The sequence below is a fragment of the Phragmites australis genome, chromosome 14 (genome assembly GCF_958298935.1).
Source record: "Phragmites australis chromosome 14, lpPhrAust1.1, whole genome shotgun sequence".
Classification (NCBI taxonomy): Eukaryota; Viridiplantae; Streptophyta; class Magnoliopsida; order Poales; family Poaceae; genus Phragmites; species Phragmites australis.
This window is the reverse complement of record NC_084934.1, coordinates 27,460,001-27,478,462: the sequence shown is the minus strand read 5'-3', so window position 1 is coordinate 27,478,462 and position 18,462 is coordinate 27,460,001. Positions and strand designations below refer to the sequence as shown.

Genomic DNA, 18,462 nt, shown 5'->3' with positions numbered 1-18,462 from the left:
CATTACGTCAATTCCCTCCAATTTACATAGTATCAAATTGGTTTTGTTTCTAACCTCTACCATGAGATTTAGTCGTGCCGCCCCTCACGTAGATCAACCTCATGATCTTCACTGGGGGTTACGCCACCCATAGTTCGGGTTTACACCGCCGACCATGTTTATTGGCCTAGAGAATCCTCTCATCAGTTGATCAATTTTTCTCTCTCAATGGTCGACGATCAACGTCTTATTTTTTGTTTTCCAACCATAGATTGGTTTGCATCATTCATCGCCCATCGTCATGACGCACCTCTACTCGAACACCGGCATTCAACTCTCCAACCATGTAGTAGGTTGGGTGTGCGACACCCCAATGGATGCTTTCATGCGTCGTTGCCCTATCCACACGTATTCACGTTTGATCATCATCGTCGATACCGTTTGGGACATCCTTAACACTATCACTGCCATATACACAACACGTGATCCTATAGGGGTAGGCAACTCTAATACATGTGGTATCATCCACGACCATCACATACTATGTGCCCCTCGGTCTGATCAGCCGATCAAGCATATGTATGTGTACGGTTTGTCCATGAGCACGCACGCAACGCCAAGAACTAGGGCAACACCACCCAACTATCGTGAGCACCTTCCTAGGCATGGCATCATCACTGATGGCTCTCATTGTTGCATCATCTTCACCGCCGTTCTTGCGCATTGATGACTAGTACGACTTTCGTTGTCATGTCTCCTCAAGCATAACATCACCATCGTTATCCACATTGGTCTTCGTCATGCCACTCGGGTTCTTCTCCACCTACTTTGAGCACCGTTGTTGCGCTTCTCCAAGCTACCAACATTACCACTTTAGGCTGCTAGTTCTGCCATATCTTCAATCTTTATCCACCACAACCTCGTCACTATAATCGCAGTCTCTTCCGTGACTACACTTCGTCTACTCCGACAATCGCGGGCTACATCGGAACAACCCTCTTCGCCACTTTGCACGTCGCAACTGTCCTAGAGGCTTTCTCTGCTAGTCCCTCCGACACTAGCACCTAGTTCATAATGGTCCTTTTTGTTTGCACGTTTGATACTAGCAACACTTATGCGTGTGTTCGTCCGATACTGGAGACACATCCTAAGCCTAGCAAACCCGATGGGATGCCTCATCTTTGACGACATAGAAACTATTATGTTGGGGATGATCTCTCACACCCCTTCATATGGTAAGTTGAAGTCTACCGGTGGCTAAACACTGATGAGTGTTACAGTGATGTTTCAGGAAATGCAGGCGAAGACCATGACGGACCTTCGGTCGAAGCCCGAAGATTGGTCCACAACCCCCATCCATGCGGGCGAAGGCCACGACGGACCTTCGATCGAAGCCCGAAGGCACGTCAGAGACTCCTGCCGCCCGCGTAGGCGAAGGATGCGGTAGACCTTCGATCGGAAGCCGAAGGTTGACTGGCGATTCTGCTTACCGAAGCGTGCAAAGGTACTGGTGTACCTTCAGCTAGAGGCTGAAGGTCGACTCACGGTGCTGGAGGGCAGGAGCGAAGGTTGTGGTGAATCTTCGGTTGGAAGCTGGAGAGGGGTCCTCAGCGTAGCCATGAGACTGGCAAAAGATCACAAATGGACGTTGAGGCCCACTTAACTGCCCAGGGCACAGTTATAATTATGCAAATGTACTTGATTGTATCATAATGCCCCTGAATATGCCAGGAATGTGGTAAAAGAGGAGGTTAAACTGTAAATCCAAGCGTTGGGTAGTTAGGTACGAGCTATAAATAGAGTCATATTGTACATGAAGTGACGAGAGAAATCAAAATTATTTACTCATAATACGTGTCACACTCAGGAGACTTCGGTCTTCCCCTAGAACGAAGGTTGTCTTTGGTTAGGGTTAGCAGTTCCAACATATTGCCTTTAGCATTGACCTCCTACTTCACGATTGCTTCGTTCGTGTCACTGTCTTCTTCCCAAGTGCAATATTGCACCCATGGCTCTATGAAACCCCCGTGCTTGCGGCTTCATGTGTGTCTACCTCATCAACAGCAACCCCTCGGCTATATCAACCACGGCTACCTCACGCACGACTATCCGACCATGACTGACTACACCACGCCTCTAGCTCTCGGCGACATCAACAACAGCACAATAGGCTTTCATTTGCTTGAGCAACCAGTCAGCTTCCTCTATATTCACAGTTCCGTGACATAACAGTACTTCTGTTACAACTTGGGGGATGTCAGCCTAGCTACGACTATCGAAAAATGTTAAAATTTATAATCCCATGATAAATGTTTTATCTTAGGAGAGACTTCTTATGTTTTATCTTAGGAGAGACTTCTTTCCATCCAAGCCTTTTACTCTGTATAATCTCTCTTAAAGCTTAAGCAATACATCCATCATATCACGCCAATTCCTCTAGTTTATAGAACACTGAGAATTCAGCAAGAATACAACATTACAAAAGCCTTACGCCAATCCTCCCGTTTACATAACACCAAGAATTCAGCAAGAATACAACATAAAAATTACAAGAGTCTATTATTTATCCACAGCGTCACTACATCGTTTACAGAAAATATGTGGTAGTACAACAACAAAATGGGAGCTCTCTGAAAACAAACAACGTGGATCAACAACAGAACACAATACCAGAAGAGAAGAGTTCATGGCCGCTTCGCCTGACGGCCGGAACCAAACCACTTGCTCGTCACAAGGCGCACACGAAGTCGCCACTGTCCTCGACGTCGATGTCATCGATATCGATGTCATCGAGATCCATGCTCCCAAGGCCGGGGAGCTGCCCGGCGAACTTCAGCCCCTCGCCGGACTTCCGCGCCTCCTGTATGATGGCCATGACCTCCTCCAGGCTCTGCGATGGGACGTTCATGTCGGTCATCTGCAGGCCCATCTGGTACTCGTCGGTCATCTCGATAGGCAGGTTCTTGAGGAACCACGGGTGGTTCTTGATCTCGGGGATGGTTATTCGCTGCACCAAATGGCTGATGAGAATGCAGCAGTTTTATGGTTTTTGTCGCGAAAAATGTTTCAACAGAAGAATTACTTGCTCAGGGTTTGCCACGAAGATCCGGGACAGCAGATGTCTGCACTCCATTGAAACTCGGACGTAATCAGGAACTGCGTATTGTACGCTGAGAATCCGCTGCAGAAAAAAAAACAGAAGCACGAGATGAGCTGAACAAAGTAAAATGTGGAATTTCATATGCATAACTGATTGCTGGGTGACACTTCGTCAGCTCACAGTAAGCGTCTTGCAGAAATTCCTCGGCTCGTCAGGGTCCTCAAAGGGATAAGCACCGACAAGCATCACATACAGCGTAACTCCACAGGACCAAACATCAGCGACCTAAATTGCACACGATGAAGTTGAGGGTTTCAGTTTTAGGAACCAATACTTCTTTTTTGTAGAATACACAATTAGTTTGTGTGTCATTCCACAGGAAATACACCATTGGAAACGAGAAATAGCAAAGGAAGAAATCACCTTTCCATCATATTCCTTTCTAGCAAGGACCTCGGGAGCAATGTAAGCTGGTGTGCCAACTGTTGATTTTGGCTGAGAGTGCAACACAGAGGACTGAAAGAAAGAACGAGTGTTGAGTTAGAGTTCAATCTTCATTTAGCAAGTTGGTGATTATTAAAGTTCATAATCTGCAATGGTTACCTTGGAGTAACCAAAATCACATATCTTTAGCCGAGGTGCTATACTACCATCCAGGAGAGTATTTTCTAATTTCAAATCTCTGTGACATATTTGCTGTAGAAAAGAAAATATTGTTATGACACAAGTGTTCTAGTTAAGTTGCTCAACTCTGGTTAGTTGGAGAGAACTATTGTACCATGGAATGACAATAGCTAACTCCTGAAATCAGTTGTTGGAAGAAGAATCTTGCCTGCAGGAGTAGAATGCATAAAATATCAATTGATGAACATGTATTGAGTAATATGACAGATTGTAGTAAATATTCTCTACCTCATCCTCACTAAATTTCCCAGCGCTGCAGATCCTCTCGAATAGCTCACCACCAGCAGCGTATTCCATAACTATGGCCAAATGTGTGGGAGTTAGCACAACCTGAAAAACTAAGTTCTCTCTTTAAGTTTGCAATCTTGATATGGTAACTGATTTAAACTTGAGACAGACAAGATGTAGTAATGTGTGATCTTCATTGATATATATATATATATATTTTTGACAGAAATATATACAGGTCTCCGATTAACTCCTCCAAATCAAGCAGTGCCAAATAGTCACTGCAGTACCGTGCTATGTCTTTGTCTGGTATAGGCGTATTGACAAATGCAAACACCACAAATTGGTTTATCACAGAACCAGGAATATGAATTACCACTAGAATGATAGCTGACAAATACATGCTGCAGATAAATCCATTCCAAAGAACATAATCACAAGAAGACTTAACACCGAAAACACTATTCGTCTGCAGTAGTGAACAAGAGGATAAAGCACACTACTAGGTAATTGTCCCTTTCCAGTAGTCATTAAATGAATGATTGCATCACAATCCATCAACAATTATGAGATATTGACCCAAAAAAAACTCTCAAGCCTGAGTGACATAAGTACTGCCTTAGAGGGCATGGCACTAGGGCAGGCTACACATAGCTGCTGAATGCTGATAAGCATCCAAGTGCAGTTGAAACAAATTGCCTAGAAGTTCTACACAGGGAAAGAAGAAACAAAAAAGGACTCTAGGAGTGCTCAGAGTGACGATTTAAGGAACTATTCTACCAAACAAGTGAATAACCACACACAGCCTAAACCCCCAACTACTCAAAACAGTAAAAGCGCTTATGACACAGAACCTACAGGCATGAGTTACCACCAGAAGAGTCATTAAATTCTGCAACTTGGATACATTTGTATTTATATTCCATTTGTCCAATTCAAATTGGAGGATGGATTACAGACAAACATTATTGTGTTGCTGGAAGGCTAGAGATTACAAAAGTTGAGCATTACAAAAAGTTGAGCATCACAGGAGTTGAGCTTACAAGAATTTTAAGAATTTTAAAGATTGTGTTATAAAATGCATTGGAGGGGGAGGTTTTTCCACCAAAATGATTAATCTGGTAGAAGGTGTTAGGACCTAAGGCCAGGGCAATAGGAGTTTTTGCTACAGAAGGTATTGATTTAGAAAACCCGTGCTGTGAATTTTCCAGAAGTACTGGACTGTGCCTTTACTAATATTACCAAATTATTGGCTTAAAAATTACCAATTTTAGAATGAAAAATGGTGGTTTTTTAACAGTAAAACAAATTTAATGGTATAGTTGAATTTTAAGTTTTGAGTTTGTATTGCTTCCAAAGAGCCAAAAGGGACTTACCTCCTTGAATTTAACTATGTTGGGATGCCTTAGCGACCTGTGGTTCATGATCTCCCTTTGGACATTCTCGTCAATCTACAAAAACAGAAGAAAAAGTTAAAAGACTTCAAGCAATTAATAAACAAACTAAATATACTCGAGCAACAAAAGAAAAAATAGCTTTGGAGAATCTAAATGAGTTAAAGGAGCAGAGAAATTTGTCAAAAGAAAAAATAGCTTTGGTGAACCTAAATGAGTTAAAAGCATATATAATGAACTCTAAGATAACAAAAGCAACTGATCAATAAATCCAATCTAGATAAATGATTCCAACACATCATTTTTAGCCAAGAACAAACCCCATCACAGCACAGCGTGCTACAAGTAGAATCAATTAACTGAAAGATGTCCAAGAAGCAAGGATAACAGCTAAAATAGATGCTAGAAGCGCACATGAAAAGCTGAAACTAACTTAGCATATGTCAGAAGAAACGAGGTGGGGGGGGGGGGGGGGTGAACTAAAGCAGAATCAGGTTTGTGTTGTCGGCACCTTTATTACATCAATTGTAATCTTACAAGTTTTCAATGATAGCGTTTATTTAACAATCATTTATAGTCAAGCGTGTTTACCTGCTATGACAGATTTTTGCCACTTCTGGACCGGTTCAACTCTACCAGCTCCTCGGAAACTGGATAAGTAACTAAGCTTGCATAATCTAACAAATGAACCAACAACCAACACCACCTGAAGTTTGCATTACTATCTAATAAAATTTTCCACAAAGAATAAACTGGACAGACCATTCACTCAGGTTGCAGTTTACCTGCAAGAGGGGCTCAGTTTTGGGAATTGGTCCCTAATCTAGACTGATCAGTACCCAGGTGCAAAATTCAGCATTTCATTTGGAAACAGAGAGAAGCATAGGACGTATGCATTGATCGGTCAAGTGTGACTTAAGGCCAAGCAAGCAAATCCTGTTTACAAACCTTCAGTTATTCAGAAAAAAAAATTGAGACATAAAAACAGAGCAGATCGGTGCGGGAATAATAGCAAGGATCACGCCATCTCTCGAACAAGCCATATCAAGAACCATTAAAGCAGATAGATAGCAGTACAGCAGTAGCAACTAACCAAATTAGCAAGCTACCAAGTTAAATAGTTCCGACCAGTCGACCAGTACCAACCCCAATAAAGGAGTTCCTTTTCTGCACCAAGAACCCAAACAAAACCTAGGAGGTCCACAAATAGTGAAGGAATCCGATCGAAACCCACCACCCAGAATTCGCATTAATCGATCGAACGCGCTCCAGGACCGAACCTTTTTCACGCGAGAGAGGAACCCGCTTAAGGGAGGGAAAGGGTAAAAATAATCGAGGTCACACCTTCATCCCCCTCTCGATGAACTTGACGGCGAACAGCTCCTTGGTCCTCACGTCCCGGGCCAGCTTGGCCACCCCGAAGTTGCCAGCTCCTATGTCCTTGATCACCTCGTACCTCTCCATCTGCAGCTCCCTCACGCACGCGCTTCTTGGCCTCTCCAGGCTGCTTCGAATTCGCACTGGCCTCAACGCAAGAAGTATCAGCAGCTACTCCCCCAATGAGCCAAGAACTGAGCTGCAGGGCCGATGAGTGGAGTGGACTGTGGAGGGAACAGCAGGAGGGAGGAAGCAACCGAGCAAGTAATGGAACGAAGCAGGAGTGCGGTGTGGAAGGGGCCTTTCTTGGCCTTTTGATAGGGCCGAGTCGAAGTGGGAGGAGAGAGAGAGAGAGAGAGAGACGTAGCCATGTAGCCATACCAGTATACCGTCATCGGCCGTGGTGGTGGTGCAGTCGTGGTCGCACTCTGAAGTGGTCGTCGGCTCGCCGCGCTGGTAATTGACGAAAAGCACATAAAAAAGCTGAAGCTTTTTATTTCAACGGTTCATTCGGACCGGGACTGAACCGGTTCATGGTTGCAGACGATAGTTCTCCTTTCTTCTGAGGTTTCAGACGGTTGAGTTAAATCATCTTCAACTATATTTTTTTATTTTATTTTATTTTTTGATTTTTTTTCGTTTTTATTTTTTTATTTTCTCTCATCTTCAACAGTTTCTCTTCGAGAGTAACCGCGAAGAAAAAGAAGAGAGAATCCCGTCATGAAAGGAATGATCTTGTGAATCTTTTGGTGATGGGAAATATGAAGGAAAATCGTTTGAGCGTTGAAAGGAACGAAAATCCCTTTACGACGGGATTTTCGTCTTCAAAAGAAAACCGTTGAGCGTAGTCTTACGCAACAAGAAGCAGAAGCTGGAATCAGTGAACAGTGACACGGCATGCCAGCACTTGCTCCTGAACCTGAACTTCTGGTTGGAGTGTCATGTGAAATTCAGGTGGCCGAATCATGTGAACCAACGAAAGACTGCGAACAATCCCCACTCTCGCAAATTCCCGTTTCAACAGTTGATGATTCATCAAAGATATGCTTAATCGATTCAACTTATCAGGAAAAGATGCTAGCTAATGCCTGTAAAGTTGTATGGAAGGGAGAGAAACAAACGTGATTAAGAAAAGATTCGCTCCGTGAAGTGGTATGGTACTAACTGAATAAGACCACTACTATTTTAAGTGTGTGGTTAGGGTTCTACACAAGAAATGAAGAAAGTAATGCTCACAGGACAAAACTGAACAATTTGGTAGTATACACATTATTGCACCTTAGTGGTTTGATAGTACTACCTAATTCAGTTGAATCCAATCATTCAAACCTGAAAAACTAAACACGAAGTATTGTCGGTTTGATAGTACCTGATTCAGTTGAATTCAATCATTCAAATCTGGCAATGTACAACAAAATGTAAATTACATAATTTGTAAACATGGTCTATAATCTCTGGGCTAATGAAAGCTGTTGCGTCATAAATGTAACTAACAGGAAACAGATATTACGGACATTTCTCGACCTTCTCGTTAAGCACTCTTATAATACTCCATCTAGTCATGAATATATGACATTTTGTACAAGATCCGGTTAAATTTTTGAATTTGATCATCAATAAATTTTAAAATATTTAATTTCAAAATATAAAAATTACATATGTGAATTTATCTTTAAAAATATTTTTAAAATATCATATTATTGGATTATATAAATATATTTTAATTAAAAATAGTAGGAAAAAATATATCAAAGACTGTGCAATATCCAAACCTGCTTTTCATTTTGAAAACCCCTTACTTTTCTGAACCCAAGTGATGTGCAGCTTTATCTTTCGAAATCCGGCAGGTGCTTGCTGCGGCTAACCGCAAGCTACCTCGCTTGGAGTTGCAGAATTCCCAACAGCACAACTAGCTTTGGGATGGAGGGTTCGGTTAAGGTAGTGTTGGGTTGTAGTGTGAGATGATATGTAATGATTTTATTTATATATACATGTTTGTTTGGTGAGTAGAATAGAATGAGTCTATTTTAGTATTTTAGGCTAACCGTTAATGTCACGTTTAAAGTAAGATGGCTACGCTCATCGTTTTTTATTAGCTCCATTTTAAATATTTTTAAAAATATTCTCTCATTCCGAACTATTTTATCGTACTATTCTTCATCTTAAACAGTTAAAAATAAAATAAATTCACTCCATCCTATTTCATTCTACTAAACAAGCACTACCTAAAATATTTCCAGGAGTGGGAACTTCTAGAGGAGCATCGATTGAATTCTTGTCATCTACTCGTCGTGGATGGCGAAAAAGCTGTCTCTGAAAGGGAATGGTGCATGGCACTCATCGCAGGGGCAGAACCAAGCTCATAACAGCAACAGGCTACAGTAGTCTGAGATTTGAACCTAAATTTCTATTAGATTTTACTGCCGACCCTGTTGCATGGCATCACTTGAGGCTGTCTGCCACCAAACCGTCAATAGCCAAGTGTGCGGGTCACGTTTCTTCAAGTGGAAAGCAAACGTCATAGTAGTATACTATTTCCCGGCGCAGACTTTGCTTGATCAATTTTTGTTGCTTGCGCGGAAGCAAAACCATGGTGTCGTGGCCTAATTGAGACAGCTGAATGCAGGATTTGCTGAGTAGGATGGTGCGTAAGTGGATTACAAAATAATAAAGTTCCGTGCCGTGCTTATATGCACCGTATCTCGAGCAGGAATAAAGTTTGAGTGCACCTGAATTCAAAAAAATACTGAATATTTTTTTATAAAATTTAAGTTGTATACGTGCATATCTATATAATACACCAGTTTAACTTTTTACTATATCCACACAAACTTCTGCTTCCACACAGATGACCTTTACTCCATATACTACGATCTATACACGCAGAAATCCTGCTTTCTCATAATAAAACGTTTAGATCTCTTCTCGTATGGTTTCATCAAATTCGATGACCCAAAACGTCTGGTTCATCCAAGACTCATGGGTCACCACGATCGTTTCGCCTTCTCTCTGAGCCCCAAATGCGTTGCTCCTCTCCCGACTCCCGAACGCGATGCCTCCGCTCCTCCACTTCGTCCAGGCCGGGATCGCCTGCGTTTGACCACCTCTGAAGGATACGCGGCCCCGCCGCTCCTCCCGATTCATTCTCCCGCGATCGATCCCACAACGACGGAAGCAGCGCCTTCCCCTGTCGCTTCCTCGCCAACATCGCACCTGCGCACGAGCTCCCTGTGCCGCCGCCTCCTATCGTAACCTCATCCCGCGATCGATCCCACGACGAAAGCAGTGTTTCCATGTCTATCCACCAACCTCTCTCTCTCTCTCTCTCTCTCTCTCTCTCTCTCTCTCTCTCTCTCTCTCTCTCTCTTCACCATCTCCATCCATTCTCCCGCTAATAGGTTCTAACTGTGTGCGCTTGTTCTTGCAATATAGAGAGAAAATTAGAATAAAAATGTATGTAGATATAAGATCATGAGTTCAGGAATAAGAATGTAAATTAGGTCCTATGAGATTCTTCATGATACTCTATTGCTTTGTCTAGTGGTTATACACTCCAACAGAGCATGTATAAATGAATTCAAAGTTTGTGCCTTAACTCACCAATTTGCAATCAGCTCTACAAGGTTTTAGTGTAACACTTGTCTAGCCTGCAAGTACCCGTGGATCAACTAGTTTTAAAGAAATCTTTACATTGTGATTCTATGAGTCTGATTAAATAAACAATTGGTGCACTTGTAAAAGAAATTCAGAAACTAAATGCTAAATTAGATGTAACCACTATAGCTTTCTTAGAGCTATGTAACTGCAGGGTCAACCCGATCCGCACCCCTTGCATTAGTTTCTCAGGCAGTACTACTTGAACCGGATGGTTTTGTGGTTGCAAGGATATAAGCTAAGTATAGAGTATGTTGCATCGGAGGTGTATGTTGCAAGAAGATTGTGTTCACCGGGATGTTTAATCATTACTTAAATATTGCTGGTTACTTGGTGATGGGGTGGGGTTATTTTAAATAATTTAATGCATATCTTGTTTTTTTATTGCAAATCCATTAGGCATTTCACTTCAAATTATTAAGTATTCAAGTTGCGTTAGGTCATAATATAATAGGTGCCGGTAAAATTTGGAAACTGTAGCGTTAGCACATGCACTCTACTAGTGGCCAATGATTGTACGATACTGGCAAAACCTTGGTCGTCGTCGAGACATTGCAGCTCATCATGCCCTGGTCCGTAGATAGGGTCCACCATGCTGGAGTACATGCACCATATCACATGACCATGTGCCGCTCAGCGCATCAATGGTCGGGTTAGGTACCCGAGGATTACGGCCCCATCACATCGAAAAAAATTCTATACGGCCGTGTTGTAGAAGAGCACCGTTTGGATAACAATATTTTATCTCAACGGGAATCTTAAAACTATGAATAACATTCACTCAACGCTAATCAGATATATTAGCTAAATGCCCATACATTGCTATGGGCATATGAATCATATATGTTCATATGAAAATTAGGTAGTTTCTCAAAACTCTCACAAAATACAACTCATAATTCACATGTCTCACAAGCTGAATGCAAGGGATGGTGCTGCGTGATCCCAATGTACGTGTGTGCTGTGCCAGAGTCGCTTGAGCGCTGCTCTCATCACCACACACGCCCACCATATCAGAGCCACTGCCACACACCTTCGCTCTGATCTCCTCTCGCCACTTGAGCTTCTCGTCACACGACATTTAGTTGTCCTCGTTGAAGGTGTAGATCTTGCCTAGCAACCAACACAACTGTACATATCAAAAATAGAAAGACACACTTAAGTGAATCAAATTTGAGCATCAAGTTGCAAGACAAGATAGATACCATCTCTACAAGCATATCTCGACTGCTCTGAATGAACCATAACCATCAGAATAGCATCCAACACACCTCGAGAAGAATCCACATAGAAAGCCCCTTCTATGTTGCATTCTAGGTAGCCCACCGGCTTTTGGTACCAGAATAATAAGTAAGTAATGTGAGTCGTTCCTTCAACTATGCTCTCGACCATAAAAGATCAAAGGTAGTGTCTTTTGCCTATAAAATTTTCATTCTCCCGCTAATAGGTTCTCACTGTGTGCCCTTGTTCTTGCAATCTAGAGAGAAAAATAGAATAAATATCCGTAGATATAAGATCATGAGTTCAGGAATAAGGATGTAAATTGGGGCCTATAAGATTCTTCATGATACTAAATTGCTTTATCTAGTGGTTATACACTCCACCAGAGCATGCATAAATGAATTCAGAGTTTTTACTCTTAACTCACCAATTTGCAATCAGCTCTACAAGGTTTTAGTGTAGCACTTGTCTAGCCTGCAAGTATCCGTGGATCAACTAGTTTTAAAAAATCTTTACATTGTGATTCTGTGAGTTTGATTAAATAAACAATTAGTGCACTTGTAAAAGAAATTCGGAAACTAAATGCTAAATTAGATATAGCCACTATAGCTTTCCTAAAACAAAATTACGAAAAAGCTACCATACAGTCGAGAAAAGCTAAATTTGGACATCCATGATAAAATCTAGAAATGAAATTTGGAAAAGAAAAACTTGATAAAATCTTAACATAGAGTCAGTAAAAGCTATATCAGACAGAGTCAACAGTTCAATGACTTCTTCAGAGTCATATATGTACTGCTAAGATCTATATTCTCAAATAGTAAACTGTAGCTGAAGCTAAGCATTTAATAAACCATCCAATACTAAATCATAGCCCGCTGAATGCATATAGGTTTAAATCCCGAATTGAAAAGGTGAAATGTTTCACCGTGGAAAAAACATCTTATACTTTGTAGTGCAAAACAATTCTATACCTGTTCATTCGTAATACAGTACCAAACTACTTTTCCCAACAAATAAGGACTGAAATTTAGTTTTGCACATGTCACCACTCCACCAAACAACTAAATAGTCCAAGGGTCAGCCGAATTTGAGAAAAAATATGTTGCTTAGTCTCGCTGAAGCAACATTAATCACATAGATCACTAAAATCAAAATTTTGTCTCACCTGATCCACTCAATTAATGGATGCTACCAGAAATCTGGAATTAGAGAATGATACCTTGCACTAGCAAGACGTGGAGGGGTTCATCTGGCGAGGTAATACGAGCATGCATTTTTAAGCACGTGGTCCGGCGATCGTGGAAGGCCGGTGGTGCAGAGACGACGGCGGAGGGGGGGACGTTCCTTAACCGCTAGTCCTTTCAGCTAGAGTTGAGCCCGACGAAGTACTTCTACATGTGGCTGGACACCTACATTGGCGTCTAGGTCATCACGTAATTTCGCAAGTTGATCCTCCGGTCCATCTCCCGTACCTCTTCTGCCACATCAAGAAGAACCTAAGAGCCAAAATGAAACTCACCATTTTTAGCACAAGGACACAATCATATCCACAAATTCTAGCATGATGATGATTCATGAAAGGTTGTGACTTACTTTGAGCTCGTCCTCCATCCAAGGGACACCTTTCTTTCGCTCTTGGTCGGGGACACACGCAATTAGATCCGAAGGCCGTAGATGACGATGTAGAAGCTATGTACCATGTAGATCAGCATCATTGGTGATTCCTCTCCCTTTCTCCTCCTTTGCCTTGGCTTTCCCTGACACAGGATATGGAGCTGGAGACCAGGAGATCGATCGATGTGGGTAAGGGAGGACGCAGGAGATCGATGCAGGTGGGGGAGGATTCAGGAGATCGGTCAATGGCAGCGCGCTGGAGCGAGGACGGGAGGGTTAGGGGATCGAGCGGAATCAAGGAGCGATGTGGAGCGGTGACAGCGGTGGAGCGAGCGGCGACACGTTGGTGTTGGCGGTGGCGCGCTGGAGCGAGGGCAAGAGGCCAGATCATGAGGTCGATTGAGCGGGATCAGACGGACGACGATGCGGTGTTGTGTGCGAGTGAGCAGTTTTGCGAGCGGGCAAGCTAGCGGGATCAAACGAACGAGGAGCGGGCGGACGAAGGACATGGGCAGACGAAAGAATTTATTAGAGACTTTTTAAGTAATATAAATTAACTAATAAACATGTACAATATTTTTTTATTTAGATAGATCCATTACTTCAAAATTATGTTTCGGAGAGGTAGTAGCTGTCTAAGACGGTGCTGCAAAGAAGACGTTTGCACGCATGTAAAGATTTTTTTCCCACCAGACTGCACAGGTGGACCTCCACGTGGGACGGCACCGAGCGCCGTGGAGGCTCGAGAGCAGAGCACACCAGTTACCAGGGCGATGCGTGGCGGCTGATGAGTGCTCGGCATCGCCTTCGTGTACCTGCCGTTCTCTCTCTTTAAAAAGAAGAACGGCTATTTTGCTGTTCTCGAACGCAGCTCGTGGTCGTGGATTGGATACTGTATCTTACTACATTCTTACTGCTCACCGTTCAGTGTTCACACTCGAAACGGACTGTGGCTGACGCTAAAGAGACGGGCCGAATAGGACCCCTGCTCTCTCTTCATGGGTGCCATACCGTCGTGCTCCATCGATCGATGGAGCAGGAAGCAGCAGGCACGTGAACGACGAGCCGACGACGTATTTTCACTGGCCATTGCGATCCTTGTTCATGTGAAATCGACCTCGTATCTTCGCCTCGTCGACACTTTTGTTTCTTCATGTGCGTTCGCTGCATCGGTAAGCGTCGGCGGCCTGGCGACGGCAGACAGAGTCGTCGTCCGTCGCGTGTCCCAGGACCACGCTTGCTTAGTTGCTTCCCGTGCATATCAGTCCATGACAGGTAGGTCTCAATTGGCGGATGTAACATTTTAATAATAAGCGTATATAGCGAAAGAAATTTGCGCCGTAGCAACGTCCTGCCGCGCTCGCGTTGTCTCTACCTGCTGCACTCGTGCCGTCGCTAGGTTAGGTGCCGTTGCCCTCTATCTTGTGCGTACGTTTAGACGTTAGACCATCGAATGTAGTTGCACATCAGGACAATTAAGGATTGGTTGATTGATGATTAGTTGTTTATTAATGGACATTGGGCCATTATGGGCGTTACTGACTTGTTGTATTGGGCTTGTGTTGTTGAATGTTGTCGGATTGGGCCACCGGGAGATGTGCACGTGGTAGTGAGAAACGGGTGAAGACAGGTAATTTGTGATTAACTCACAATGAATCATATTGATCAGCAAGGTATGTGTGTATATATATACAATGGCTGATATATTCTGCATCTAGACGCACATAATTTACCACTACGCACACCTCTAGTTACAACTTAAAAAACTATCAGTTACAATCTGCTAGTTAGACCAGCTACAACCATACGTCTAAAAATACATAATTGCAACACGATAAACTAACAAGTTACAATTAATTACTATATGTATATAAGGAACATAGTTATATTTTAGATTGTACTCGATTAAAATCGTGTTTCTTATGTTATACATCATTAGGAAGGAATTTGTTTAGAGTTATGTTCATCTATAATACAATTGCAACTTAATTTTTTTATTTACGTTTGGTTATAACTCCCTGTCTCGCGGACTGTAACTCTACTATTTTTTAATTGTAACTGGAGGTATATACAGACATGAACTATATTGATCATATCTATAGAATAGATTATATATATACATTGTATGTTTATACTGCACCTATACGCAACATACTTGTAGCATGCGCACAGGATGCGCGCACATCCAACCGAGCAACCAACCAAACTCTAACTTGTGCGCTAGCCTCATTGACCCAGTGCACTCCCATCCACCTACCTCGCAGGTCCACTGGATGACCAAGCACGTTCTCACCTCGTGAGAAGCGATTGCAACTAGTTGTTACTACGTGTATAGATAGGTTACAACTATAAGCATATAGTGATTACAACTAGCTACTGCAACTATAGGCATAGATCGGTTACAACTATATGTATAGCGAGATTATAACTTACCTATCTAGGCTAATTGATTGTAACTAATTGCGATCATGTTGCAATCAATAATATCGTAACTATATTGCTCAGCATGTTGTAACTACTCCACACTCGACTATCATGTTACAACTAGAGTATTTACCATATTATAACTAGAGTATCTACCGTGTTATAACTAGTACTCACTTTACAATACATTATCGTAACTATAGTGTCTAATATGGTGTAACTATATTGTCATAACTAGAGTATTTATCATGTTGTAACTCGACTGTTTTTGAATCACAACTACAACCCAAGTTGTAACTGCAGTATAGCATAAAACGCAACAGTATGTCTACCATATTATAACTGTATAATGATCCTAAAACTTCATCAAATATAGTTTTCATGGATCTCATTTTGTTCAAAGTATTTTTTTTCCAACAATGTACTTCAAACAGATCGAAAAATCAGATTTGTGCTTCTAGAGATATTGCATTTAAAAGAATCTCCTCATGCATGCTCTAGTGGGTGGGTTGGATGTGTATATGGCATCAGCGGATTGACTCTCTTGGTGTGTTGACTCACGGAAGGCTTAGCTGGGGCGCGCATGGGAAGAAGCTGGCTCGGTCGGCCATAGTGTGCAACACAGGTTTGTTATGCGTCTATGCGCAGAAGAGACCTGTCGTGTGTGTATATACGACGAGTCTATTCTGCGTCTAGTCGCACTGTAATTTACTGTTGCGTCATCCCCAGTTATGACTTAAAAAACTATCAGTTACAATCCGCTAGGTATATATGTTACAATCGCATGCATAATTGCAACAGGAGAAGCTAACAAATTGCATTTTAGATTGTACTACGATTATAATCGTGTTCTTTAGGTTATACATTATTAAATAAGAAATTCATTAGGAATTACATTCATCCATAACGTAATTGTAACTCAATTTTTTTATTTACATCTGATTGTAACTTAATGTCTTGCGAATTGTAACTCTGTTATTTTTGGATTGTAACTGAGGTAACGCAATAATAACTAGAGTTGAGCTTAGACACATTATATATATATACATACACACAGAGAGAGAGAGATGTGTATTTATCTATACCCGGATGTAGAATAGCCAATTCTGTAGCTGAACCCAAAGCGAGTGCACCTGGCCGATCGATCTCATCCTAGCCCAACCCAACCACCTAACAGACTCGCTATCTTCTTGATCCCTTCATCCCGGCTCGACTGAGTTCTTTTTCATCCCAGCTCGGCTCGGCTCTCTCAGTCATCCTCATCCATAGCAATGGAACCAGCTGACCCTCCCCCCCCCCCCCCCTAAATTGAGCCCCCGTTCCTAGAAACCTCGATTCGTTCGGAACCACCAACCCCAGTCGCACCGCTGAGGCCACGACATCAATTCATCACGGGGCGAACCTTCCATCCCCCCTATTTTCCACCAATGCCTTCTCTATTTTGAGTCGCACCGCCTCCGTCTGTCGTTCCATCCCGGAAGTAGCGGGATTCGAGCACCCATGATGTCTGGCGATCATCGTCCTTGGCACCAAGGTGCCCAGCCAACTGCCATCTCAGATTGGATATGAAACCTCTCTAGGTGAGTAGGCGCGTATAGGCGCATCCCCCACAACAACCTCAATTTTATCGTTGTTCTTGTTATATTTCTTGTTCAGGGAGGTTAGGTTCACACTATTGTTCAGGGAGGTTAGATTTCTTGATCCACTGTTCATTGTTGTTCTTGTTAGATATTGCATAGAACAGATTACTCCACGCCAAGATGATTTTGGAGCTCTGAGCCTACCATTGTATTTTTCCTTTTTCATGTCACCTGGTTACATTAATTTTGTTGTTTTTTTTCTCGATTAATTAGTTGCATGTCAACTGTGTTCATGGCTCGATTGGTTTGTGAATGCGGGGAATCCTAATTTTTGAACAATATCGTAACTTAGATTAGACTTATAGTAAATCCCTACTCCGATGTTATTTAGTTCTAGTAAATTTGATTTGTCGTAAATCTAAAATTGGGCTTTTGGAAAGAGCATTGTTCTGTTACGATAATTTACCCTCCAAATTATTTGTACTGCATAGTGTTGATTCATTTCTTAGACATGCAATGTATGTGTAACTCACTTGATTGTCTTTGGAGAGCTTAGCACAACACTATTATTCATATCATCCCTGAGATGATCCATTGTTCATTGTTGTTCCTGTTAGATTTCTTATTTAGGGAGCTTAGCACAACACTATTGTTCAGGGAGGTTAGGTTTCTTGGTCCATTGTTCATCGTTGTTCTTGTTAGATTTTTTTTTTATAGAACGGATTACTGCACGTCAAGACGATTTTGGAGCTCTGAGCGTACCATTGTATATTTTATTTTTCATGTCTCCTGGTTACATTAATTTTGTTTTTTTCGATTAATTAGTTGCATGTCAACTGTGTTCATGGCTTGATTGGTTTGTGAATCGGGGAATCCTAATTTTTGAACAATATTGTAACTTAGATTAGCTCCGATGTTATTTAGTTCTAGTAAATTTTGATTTATCGTAAATCCAAAATTAGGCTTATGAAAAGAGCATTATTCTGTTACGGTAATTTGTCCTCCAAATTATAGGTGCTGCATAATACTGGTTTATTACTCAAGCATACAATGTGTGTGCAACCACTTGATTGTCTTTAAGGAGCTTAGCACAACACTATTGTTTCATATCATGTTTTTCTTTTAGGGGATGAATCTTCCCTGGTAGCTCCATGGGAGGGTCAAAGCTTTCGAGACACCAATAATTCCGATCAGTCCACTCATT

At 42.0% G+C, this 18,462-nt stretch overlaps 1 protein-coding gene across 1 annotated transcript; it reads right to left on the bottom strand.

Moving 5' to 3' along the window:
* Positions 1-2,512: 2,512 nt before the first annotated feature.
* On the bottom strand, positions 2,513-7,108 carry LOC133890009 (serine/threonine-protein kinase SAPK2). The gene is made up of 9 exons (XM_062330441.1): positions 6,730-7,108; positions 5,368-5,442; positions 3,992-4,093; positions 3,858-3,911; positions 3,683-3,775; positions 3,503-3,595; positions 3,260-3,364; positions 3,062-3,160; positions 2,513-2,986 (listed from the first exon to the last, which is right to left on the bottom strand). Exons 1-9 carry the CDS (start codon positions 6,847-6,849, stop codon positions 2,708-2,710), a joined length of 1,020 nt encoding a protein of 339 aa, XP_062186425.1. The 5' UTR covers positions 6,850-7,108; the 3' UTR covers positions 2,513-2,707.
* Positions 7,109-18,462: the final 11,354 nt, after the last annotated feature.